This window comes from Budorcas taxicolor, chromosome 4 (assembly GCF_023091745.1).
Source record: "Budorcas taxicolor isolate Tak-1 chromosome 4, Takin1.1, whole genome shotgun sequence".
Taxonomy (NCBI): Eukaryota; Metazoa; Chordata; class Mammalia; order Artiodactyla; family Bovidae; genus Budorcas; species Budorcas taxicolor.
The window spans coordinates 49,269,906-49,281,801 of NC_068913.1; the positions used below are offsets into that span (position 1 = coordinate 49,269,906).

Consider the following 11,896-nt stretch of genomic DNA (forward strand, 5'->3'; position numbering starts at 1 on the left):
TCTGGATGTGAATGGGAGAGGGAGACAGGTGCTGCTGTTATTAAGGGAGTTCCTTTTTTTTTCTGAAAGGATGGGAGAAACAGGAACATGTTTATTTATTGGCCGAGGAGAAAGGAATAGAAAGGGAGAGGTTGAAGATAAGCGCTGTTTTTCCCCCAGGTTCAGAGATCTGGTAGAAATCGTCAGGCTATTCAGGAAGACCTAAATGAATTAAACTTGTAGTCAGTCCCTCAGGACAGCACCTCAGTACAACAGCTGATCCATGTGGATAAAAACTACAGAACATCTTCTTGAGTTTAACTCATAGAAGTAACAGCTCAGAAGATAATTACAGAATTAAAAAAAAAAAAGCAAGTCAGGATAACGGTGGTGGTGGTAGTTTAGTCGTTAAAACGTGTCTGACTCTTGCGACCCCACGGACTGCAGCCTGCCAGGATCCTCTGTCCATGGGATTCTCCAGGCAAGAATACTGGAATGGGTTGCCATTTCCTTCTCCAGGGGATCTTCCCAACCCAGGAATCGAGCCTGGGTCTCTTGCACTGCAGATTTCTTTACCAACTGAGCTATGAGGGAAGCCCTCAGGATAACAGTATGTTTAATTGTATTTTGTTGTCAACTAAAGAAAGATGCTTCTTTTTTCTGGGGTGAACATGTATCAGTGTAAACCAAAATTATATTTTTCTGCAGATTATGCTATAAACTGGTAGAAAAGTCAATTGGCAGCTTACTCTACTCACCAAGAGAGCATGAGCCCTGAAGAGTGGTAAAAGCCTCAGGTCCCTTGTTAACACACCCATTAAGTCACCAAAAATTCTATATACCAGTGAGGTGAGGGGTCAACCAGCCCATGTGAGAGCATGCAAGGAAAATTCCTAATTACCAAGGACTCATTTTCATGTTAGTTTAAAATTTAAAATTTTGGTAAAGTTGTTAATTCAAATGATTATAAAATTCAAGAATGTATTTCTCATTACTGGAAGAACAAATAAGTATTTTCATACAATTTAATGGAATGAAGAATTGTGAACCAATTAAGATAGAGTTGTCTCTGGGGGGAATAAATTAGAGAAACTTCCAAATTAAATTAAAATGAGGTGGGAAGAACCTGAGTAAGAGGTGACTGATTTTAACCGGTGCAGAAAGCTTGAGATGGTTTCTTTAAACATGTAAATCTTAAAACATTAAAAACAACAAAAAAATCAAGAAATGTATTTAAAGCTTGGAACACTTGGAAATCAGTTCAGTTCAGTTCAGTCGCTCAGTCATGTCCGACTCTTTGCAACCCCATGAACTGCAGCACGCCAGGCCTCCCTGTCCATCACCAACTCCTGGAGTTCACTCAAACTCACGTCCATCGAGTCAGTGATGCCATTCAGCCATCTCATCCTCTGTCGTCTTCTCCTCCTCCTGCCCTCAATCCCTCCCAGCATCAGAGTCTTTTCCAATGAGTCAACTCTTCGCATGAGGTGGCCAAAGTATTGGAGTTTCAGCTTTAGCATCATTCCTTCCGAAGAACACCCAGAACTGATCTCCTTTAGAATGGACTGGTTGGATCTCCTTACAGTCCAAGGGACTCTCAAGAGTCTTCTCCAACACCACAGTTCAAAAGCATCAATTCTTCTGTGCTCAGCTTTCTTCAGTCCAACTCTCACACCCATACATTACTCCTGGAAAAACCATAGCCTTGACTAGATAGACCTTTGTTGGCAAAGTAATGTGTCTGCTTTTGAATGTGCTATCTAGGTTTATCATAACTTTCCTTCCAAGGAGTAAGCATCTTTTAATTTCATGGCTGCAGTCACCATCTGCAATGATTTTGGAGCCCCCCCCAAAAAGTCTGACAGTTTCCACTGTTTCCCCATCTATTTCCATGAAGTGATGGGACCGGACGCCATGATCTTCATTTTCTGAATGCTGAGCTTTAAGCCAACTTTTTCACTCTCCTCTTTCACTTTCATCAAGAGGCTTTTTAGCTCCTCTTCACTTTCTGCCATAACGGTGGTGTCATCTGCATATCTGAGGTTATTGATATTTCTCCCGGCAATCTTGATTCCAGCTTGTGCTTCTTCCAGCCCAGTGTTTCTCATGATGTACTCTGCATAGAAGTTAAATAAGCAGGGTGACAATATACAGCCTTGAGACACTCCTTTTCCTATTTGGAACCAGTCTGTTGTTCCATGTCCAATTCTAACTGTTGCTTCCTGTCCTGCATATAGGTTTCTCAAGAGGCAGGTCAGGTGGTCTGGTATTCCCATCTCTCTCAGAATTTTCCACAGTTTACTGTGATCCACACAGTCAAAGGCTTTCTCAAAGTCAATAAAGCAGAAATCGATGTTTTTCTGGAACTCTCTTGTTTTTTCCATGATCCAGCGGATGTTGGCAACTTGATGTCTGGTTCCTCTGCCTTTTCTAAAACCAGCTTGAACATCTGGAAGTTCACAGTTCATGTATTGCTGAAGCCTGGCTTAGAGATTTTGAGCATTACTTTACTAGCATGTGAGATGAGTGCAATTGTGCAGTAGTTTGAGCTTTCTTTTGCTCTGCTTTCTTTGGGATTGGGACTAGTGGCAGTGGAAGGGATGTTGTGGCAAGCTACTGAAACCAAGAAATTCAAAATCTAGATTATTTCTTCCTTCTGTCCATTCATTAACTCAAATATTGCTTGAGCACCTGGTGAAGGACATTGACTCTGGCAACAAACAGAGCACTTCTTAATCAACTTTTCACTTGTCCACACCTGTCTGAACCCTTCCAAGTGGCTGAGCTCCTCCTCTTGCAGGCGTGCCTGGGTCAGTGGTCTCTACTGCCTGATCCTTTGAGGTTCACACCCCTCCTTATTGCTGCCTCCTGGTCCCTTCCCTTCATTCTGTGAGCACGTTGGCACCTGACTTAGTTTTCTTCTCCACTACGACTCTGGATAATTAAAATGTCCACCCATCAAACCCACTTATCTTTAGGTTTTGTGACCTTGCTTTTGTCTCCAGTGATCTTTCTCTCACTTAGCCACTGCAAGATCATTCCTTAGACTGTACCACAGCATAAACTTGCTCCTCTCAGATCAGGTGAGGGTTTTTTGTCCTTCTTGACTTACTTAACAACTCCCAGATCAGAGCTGCCATCAGACTCTGCTGTCTTCATGACACTGTATGTTGCTTTCACATCCTTAATGTATTCCATTTAGATACCACAGGACCATTTTTCAACAACTCAATTTTAGTAATTATTCAATTATTGTCCTTTGTTCTATCAGACTTACCTGGAAAAATCCCACGTATATCTATTTTCTCTGTACCTAGGCACCAGGTTGTTACTAGGGAGAGAACAAAAATAAAACCACAAGAGGCAGATTTCACTGTAAGTTCTGTCACCATTCTATAGCTCTCCAGTACCTCTGGCCACTTGACTCTCTGCACGAATTGTTTTAAAACATCCATTTTAATCTGCTCTGGTCTCAAATGTCAGAGAAAACCAAAGCCTGCATACAGTCTGGCTTCTTCTCCTTTATCTTCTAGATTACAAACACTCCTAGACATCTAGTCAATCTTTTCACCTGTGCTTTGGACTCCATGGTCCTCCACCTTTTTTGGAACCCAATACCATACTGATCTCTAACTCTTTGGTCTTCAACTTCTTCCGTTTTCCCACATCCTTCTCAGAGACAAAGTAGTCGCTACAACAAAGGGAAAGGGAGACCCTGTTGCCTCACTTGCTCCTCCTCTGTACATCCAGCACTCAGGAGGTGTGTAAGGTAGCTTCTTTCTGACCTCCACCTCCTCTACTACTGAGAGAGAATGTCTCTAAGCTGCCTATTGCTACCAAGAGGTCAAATCCAATAGCTGCTTTTACATCCCTCACTGCACTTGATCTCTCGGTAGTATTCAACACCTGTGCAGGAAAATGCCTCTCCCCTGGGCTTTCATGATTCTCTTCCTGGCTTTAACCTCTTTAGCTACTGCTTGTCAGTCTCCTTTGCTGGCTCATCTGCCACGTAACTTTTGAAAATACTTATGTTTTTGCCCTTTTTTCTTTATAGTAGAGATTCATGCATTTTTGTTTAAAGGGCCATATAATAAATTATTTTAGGCTTTGCAGGCCATAAAGTCTGTCACAACTAATCAACTCTGCCACTGTGGCATGAAAACAGCCATGAACAATAATTAAATTAATCGATGTGGTTGTATACCAACAAAACTTTATTTAGAAAACAGATGGTGGGCTGGATTTGGCCTATAGCCTGTGGTTTGTTTATGCCATACTCTAAACCCTGCCGAGAGACATATCTTCTTATGTCTCCACTGATCATCTATACATCAAATTCATGTCCAAATCTCTGTCTCCAACTACCTAAAACTCACATTTAAATGTCTGAGAGGGCACCTCAAATCTTATCTGACGAATTGTGCTCTCTGCCCCCCAATCTGATCTCCCTCCAGTGTCTTTACTAAAAGGCACTGCCATATGCTACACAAGGTAGAAAGTAAGAGTCATCCTAGAAATTTCTCCCTCTTTCATTCTCTTAATTCTTTGAACTGGAAGAATACCTAAAAAAGATAACTCTGGAAATGCCATTATTTGAAGCACACAGTCAAATTTAACATTTCACTAATAGAGCTAAACTTTATTTCCATGTTTATTACATGTTTATCTTTGATGCTGAATACATATTAGATTGATTTAACATACAACTAGGGAGAAAAGCTGACATTCTCCACTGAATGGGTTAAAAAGGAATGTAAAACTACAAAATACTTGTTTAAGTTTGAATTCTAAATTATGGCAAACAGAACAATAATTACCTTGCTGTTTTCTCTTTCTAGTTTTCCAAGATGGATTTCCTTATAAAATTTTCATAACAACTTATTTCAAGAAAAGAAATAAGGGATAATCATTAAAACCATTTTACTTTATAGAGTACAAATAAAGAGTCTTAATGCAGAACTCCTATCTTCTATTTAAAATACAAATATTTCATATTATGAATTGAGGGGGATTAATTGCTAACTGCAAATCTAATGATTTAGAGCAAACTCATACATGCCATTTGCTTTTATCTGAAAGATTAAGCTGATTTACGGGTGACACAATAGAGCTCTATTTGGTATCCATGTTTGCTTCTCAGAGTGGAGATGGCCAAAATACTAAGTGCTTATGTGATGGAGATTTGGGATTAATCAATTCCAAGTGGCTGAAAGCTAACACAGTTAATCATTCCATCCCCCCAATCACTGGCCATGTACAAATGTACAGATTTTAGCATTCAGTGAAAAGTATTAAAATAAAACCCTTCTAGATACTCTGCAATTGCTGAAATTCAGTGTACAAAGACTGTTGTCTATAGTGTAATTCCAATGTTCAATAAAATCAAAATTAGGAGTGGTTATCAAAGTTATCGGTAAATTTCGTCCCCTTTGCTGTAAGCCCCTTAGCACATTTTATGAAGAAACTATGTGTTCTTCTTACTATTACTCTTCACTTGGATACATTTAAAAAACAGTAATCACTTTAAAATTATTTTTTACCAGGGGTGGGAATACAGGATGAAAACTTTTCCTAGGAGTATGGCTGATGCCCACTGTTCTTATTAGACAAGTGATTAGATAATCTGTAAAACCCCATCTTCTTAATAATGCTTATAAAAGAGGCTTAATAAAGATAACATCTCTAATTAGATTACTCTAGTGATAAAATACCTTCTCATGTAACTGTTTAGGACAAATAATATATGGCTTTTCAATTTGTAAAATTTCACTTTAACGTCATATTGTTAAAGCTTTTCTAAATAGTCTTCTAATATCAGACTCTTAAATGAAAAAAGAGAAGACAAAAGAGAAAAACTCTACATATCAAGGCACACTCTTTTTCTTACCACAGGGGTTAACATACTTTTCTATAAAGGGCCGGATAATAAACATTTCAGGCTTTCTGGGTTGTAGGATCACTATTGCAATGATTCAACTTCTACTGTTGTTGTGAGAAAGCAGTCATAGACGATATGTATTTACAAAAAAATAGACCGAATTTGGCCTGCTGGCCACAGCCTTAGAACAGAAAGGAATCTACAAAACCCTGGTCTCTAGTCAGGTGTGATGACTGACTCAGAATCTAGCAGTTAATCGCTCTAGAACATGTCAGTGTTGAACACTTCGGATTCAGCCAAATTACCACTGTGGGATCAGGTTCTTCTTTTCAAACTCATGTCATTTTATTTTTCATTTGGGATAATTTATCTTCATTTAAGTAAGTACTTGCTTGAGCATTATTTATTGAGGGATTCAGTTTAAAATTAGTAAGTGATGTCCATAAAATCGAATATCCAATTTAATTTTTGAAAAACTTAATAATGAAAAATATAACAATCAAAACATCTAAAATAAGTACACTCACTACCCATTCCACTAATTCATTTCAGTCATAGCAACTATAGAATAGGAAAAATAAATTCAGAAGTGTAATTACTTTAAAATAATTACTTCCGTATTTGTCAATATTTTACATTTATGTATATATTCTATAGTGTAAGCAGAAATTCTCTCTAAAAATCTCCTTAAAATCTTGAGGTGCAGAGCCACAGGCAATATCTGACATATAAAACTGCAGTACAGGCCTGTCAATTTGGCATTTCACTGGTACAATACAATGACCAACTTGTATAATCACTGTACAGTGCCTAGACATTCCAGTAAGAACCATTATTTTCTTTAATGTAGAATGATTAATACATAGTTTACAAGGGGCAGTGAGGTTTAGTAATTCTGTTGGGTATGTCCTGACATAATTTCAAATTGTACAATAACACAAACAACTTTGTTAAGGCCATGTTTTATTTGCTGATTAATGGACAAAAGGCAATGTATTTTCAAGTATTTTCTTGAAAGTCTGTGCTCATAAAAATCATGAAAAGTTGGAAAGACTGTTAAATCACTGAAACTTTAAATATATCTTACACAATCTGTTTGTACAAAAATACAAGTTAAATATAAACATAAAGCAATCATGATAATTTTATGCAAATCTGTTTTTATGTGATCTTCAGTTATATATAAAAGTTTCTTGGTTGTTTGTGAAAAGATCAATACCAGATTGAATTACTATCTATTGGCAAAGGGCCCTAAAAAGCTTACTTTAGCAATTATCTTTTACATGGTTAAGAGCATTTTCTAATTTGAGATCACCTAAACACTGGAAAAAAGAAAAAATGAAAAGGGCAGTATGTCCATAAACCAACAAATAATTTGGCTGTAATGTATCATAAAACACAAAGAACCCCCACACATCTGTACAATAAACATTATGTATTACATACTCACACACACAGGGGTACACGTGTGTGCATGCACGTAAACACACACACACGCATACGCAGGCGCACACACACACACCCCCAGTCATAAAACAGCCTAATGAGGTGCTGCTTCCAGTTCGATATTCAGCTGTGCATTTTTTCTTACTTCATCGAAAGAATAGCTTTTTGTCACCTTCCCATTCTTGAAGACAGTGTGAAGAAGATCCTGCACAAATATAACAATATTGAAATTTAATGGTTATATTAGGCTATCAAACAAAAATTTTCAGTAATGCTTAGATGAATTAGACTCAATAGTCAAATACAGAGATGCTGATAATGTTCACATTATGAAATGATTTTATATAGAAAGGATGCTGATGGAGCAGGCAGACGAGGCAAGACCCGGATCTAAAATGGAATGTAGACATGTTTAACTTTCTGAAAAGGAATGATTCAAGTATTACATTCTTAAAACAGTTTTCCTTAAAGGCAAAACAAATCTAGTAGATGCTTACTGCTTTGGCTGCCCAGAAGCACTATGGCTGTCGCTAATAATCCTGACGGACAGATCAGCAAGGAAAGCCTGCCAGACCATCTCTGTTCCTAGCCAAGAGACTTGACACCGGTTAAACTTATCAACCTGGAATTTACTAAACTTACTAATCATAAGCTTTTGCCTTAAAACAAACAAAAGTCAACCCTAAAAATAAGAAACCAAACCCAAACAGAAACATTAATAGATACTGATTTCTTGACTAATACATAGTCACTGATTTTAAAGACTATGTATATTCCAGAAGTCACTGACACATGTAATCCATTTGATCCATACAAAAATAGCAAAGACAAATTAAGAGAATTAGGACTAAATTCCCTTTTGAGTCTGGCAAAGCATTCCTGTTTTAGTAAGGAATTATCTGCCTCTAGTTTTTCTTGAAAAATCCATAGAAGTAATCTATTGTGCCAAAGTTTTTCATTTCATCTGAAGGTGAGCATATAACATTATCTAATATTTCTGTCACTATGTTGTTTCCTTTTTATCCTTTTTCATTGAAATATAGTTGATTTACAATATTAGTTTCAGGTGTACAATGTAATGGTTTAGTAGATTATAAACCACTTAAAATTATTATAAAATATTGGCTATATTCCCTGTGCTGTACAGTATGTCTTTGTACCTTACTTATTTTATACATAGAAGTTTGTACCTCCTATTCCCCTACTTACCCCTCCCTGCTTCCCTCTCCCCACTGGTAAACACTAATTTGTTGTCTGTATCTGTGACACTACTTCTGTTTCATTATATTCATTTATTTTTTAGATTCCTTTTACAAGTAATAACATTCAGTATCTTTCTCTGACTTATTTCACATGGCATAATACCCTCCAGGTCCACTGATGTTGTTTCAAATGACAAGATTTCACTTTTAACAGCTGAGTAATATTTCACCATGTGTTGCATGCACCACATTTTCTTTACCCATTCATTTGTTGATGGACACTTAGGTTGCTTCCATATCTTGGATTACTGTAAATAATGGTGCTATTATTTCATGTATGGGTTTATTATTTCATGAACACGTTTCAAATCAGTGCTTTCATTTTCTTTGGATATATACCCAGAAATGCAATTGCTAAATCATATCATAGTTCTATTTTTAGTTTCTGGAGGAATCTCCATAGTGGCTGTACCTGTTAACATTCCCACCAACAGTGTATGAGGGTTCTCTTTTCTCCAAATTCTTTCCAACAGTTGTTATTTGTAGACTTTTGGAAGACAGCTGTTATTCTGACAGGTGTGAGGTGATACCTTTTTGTGGTTCTGGTGTGCATTTTCCTAACAGTCAGCGATGTTGAACATCTTTTCACATAGCTGTTAGCCATCTGTATGACTTCTTTGGAAAAAATCTCTATTCAGTTCTTCTGCCCATTTTTTGACTGGATTGTTTTTTGATATTAAGTTACATGAGGTTCTTGGGTATTTTGGATATTAACCCCTTACTGGTCATATTTGCAAATACTTTCCCATTCTGTAGGTTGTCTTTTTGTTTTGGTAGGTTTCCTTTGCTGTACAAAAGCTTTTGATTAGATTCCACTTGTTTATTTCTGCTTTTATTGATTTTGCCTTGGGAGACTGATCTAAGAAAACATTTCTATGATTTACATTGGGGAGTGTTCTTTTCTAGGAGTTTCATGGAATCATGTCTTCCATTTAGGTTCATTACTGCTTTTGACATATTTTACATCTCATTTTGTGTATCACTGAACTGCTATTGCAGATGTAGATGATTTTACTGTCTTTTAAACTTCCTTAGTGGACGCTTGATTTGCTACCTTTACTATACATTTGCCTTTACTGACAAGGTTTTTCCTTTTGTAATTATTATGTTTCTAGTTACAGCATTTTCCTCCCCTGCTTAGATTACTCCTATTAACATTTCTTGTAAAGCTGGTTTGGTGATACTGAACTTCAGCTCATCTTTTGATCTCTTCATCAAATCTAAATGAAAGTCTTCTCAGGTAGAATATTCTTGGTTGTAGGTTTTACTCTGTCATCACTTTAAATATATTGTGCCATCCCTCTCACCAGCAGAATTTCTGCTGAAAAGTCAGATTACAACCTTATGAGAGTTCCTGTGTGTGTGTAAGTTGTTCCTTTTCCCTTGCTGCTTTTAATATTCTCTTTAATTTTTGCCATTTTAATTACCATGTGTCTTGGCGTGGTCCTCTTTGAATTTGATTCTTTTGGGGCTCTCTGGAATGCAAGGCTCCCCAGGTTGGGGAGGCTGAGGTGGGGTTCAGACCCCTTGTTTCTTTGGAAGAACCTCTGTAATTATTCTCCTATGGGCTGCCCACTTGTGGATATGGGTCTTGACTACATGGTGATTCTGCCCCTCCTGTCTTGTCATAGTTCCTTCTTAGTTGTAGATCTTTTCCTGGTAGATTCTGCTCTTTCTCATCAATATTTGTCCTGTAAATAATTATAATTTTGGCATGCCCATAAGAGGAGTTGAGTTCATGGTCTTCTGTGTGTTGCTTCCAATCACACTGCTCTTGCTGTGGCATTTTCTTTATGAATTTAACTATGAAAATTTAAATACAATCTATTGAGGAAGGGTGGTTCCTGTTAAATCAAAATGTCTAGATGATCATAAATGGCTTACTGACTCAAATGTTCTAGAGTATAATCCACATACTCTTAAAACCAATGTCTTGTTTTAGTCACAGTTATGACCATGTCTAAAGTAACTTTTGTCCATCATCTGAGGTAAACTAATACAGCAAAGTCTCAGTAGCAAAAGAGTTAAATGAAGGCTGCGTAACAGGCTATATATAAACAAATCTAATTCTAAAAGTTTTAGGAACTTGTACATATTTCTCATTAAAGATAACAGAAAAATCTTACTGTGATGATTATGGCTTAAAATCTTAAAAGAGTATAATAAAAGTAACATAAGCAGAATATATGTAGTATAAAGAATCAAAAGTTAAAAAAATAGAATCAATTTTATTATATAATCAATAAAAACAAATTTTTTATAATTTTTATCAATTATGAGTAATTCCCTTCTAAAAAGGAGTATTTTCTTATTTAATCCAGTGGCTTATTAATAAAAACTAGAAGTTGAATATAAGTGTAATTTTCTATGTCAATGAGCATACAGACTACTTTAAGCATACTATAAATATTTCTAGCTTGGTTGACTTAAATCAGAAAACTTGGTTCATTTATTAGTTATAATCTGAAGCAAGGCTGTTTTTATATCTTACACTATTAAGATGACATAATTTGCCTTTTTAGCCCATAGATGTTGCAGTGAGAATTAAACTAAAGAAAACCATCTGAACTGGATTCTATTGTTTTGAAAAAATGGAATCATCTTTAACAACATCTTGGAATTTGGAAAGCCCTTCTTTCATCTACTAAAATTACCACGGTTTTACTGTAACATAGACAGCTATGAATAGTCTAAGACCAGCATCCTTTAAGTATTCCTAACTATTCCTGTTCAGAATTGATGCACTGCTAATTGGCAATACGAGTAAGATCAAATACACACACTTATTGAAGCTCAATCACTCTCTTCTGGTAAGTATATGGAACACCATTTTTTTTCCTTATAAAATATTTCACCCAATGTAAAGGTCTCATATTTAAATCTAGCCATTTCTTATTTTTCATCTTATTTTGGTAGGCTAGGTCAGCAATTGTAAACATTTTATAATAACACTCGTCCTCCAAGAAAAGACTTTTCTGAAAATAATTTTAAACACAAAAGCCTCCTTTCTTAATTTGAAAAGTGAACTTATTACTGTTTAAAAAACAAAACAAACCCCAATCAGCATAATACATACATGACCATATTCTTCAAGGTCTCCTTTTCCTTCCTCAAGTGTAACAAAATTTCCTGCTGGTGTCCTATGTAAAGATAATCGGCCCTTTTTGGACCTTTTGTTGGGATCAGCAACTGGATCCTTGAAGACGTTAATCTGGAATCCAAATTAAAGTTAGAAAAATAGAAGATTAATCATCAGAAATGTTCACTCAACTCGCATTAAAAAAAGTATATATAAAATTTATATAAATTTTAAGGTACTTTGCAGGTATAA

At 36.3% G+C, this 11,896-nt stretch overlaps 1 protein-coding gene across 1 annotated transcript in view; it reads right to left on the reverse strand.

The window, feature by feature from the left end:
* Positions 1-6,157: 6,157 nt before the first annotated feature.
* The window catches only part of NAMPT (nicotinamide phosphoribosyltransferase), a 40,179-nt gene continuing 34,440 nt past the window's right edge, over positions 6,158-11,896 (reverse strand). The window contains exons 10-11 of the mRNA XM_052638503.1: positions 11,642-11,776; positions 6,158-7,508 (exon numbers count right to left, since the gene is read on the reverse strand). Coding sequence (XP_052494463.1) covers positions 7,398-7,508; positions 11,642-11,776 — 246 coding nt within the window. The 3' untranslated portion in view covers positions 6,158-7,397. The remainder of the gene's footprint in view (positions 7,509-11,641; positions 11,777-11,896) is intronic.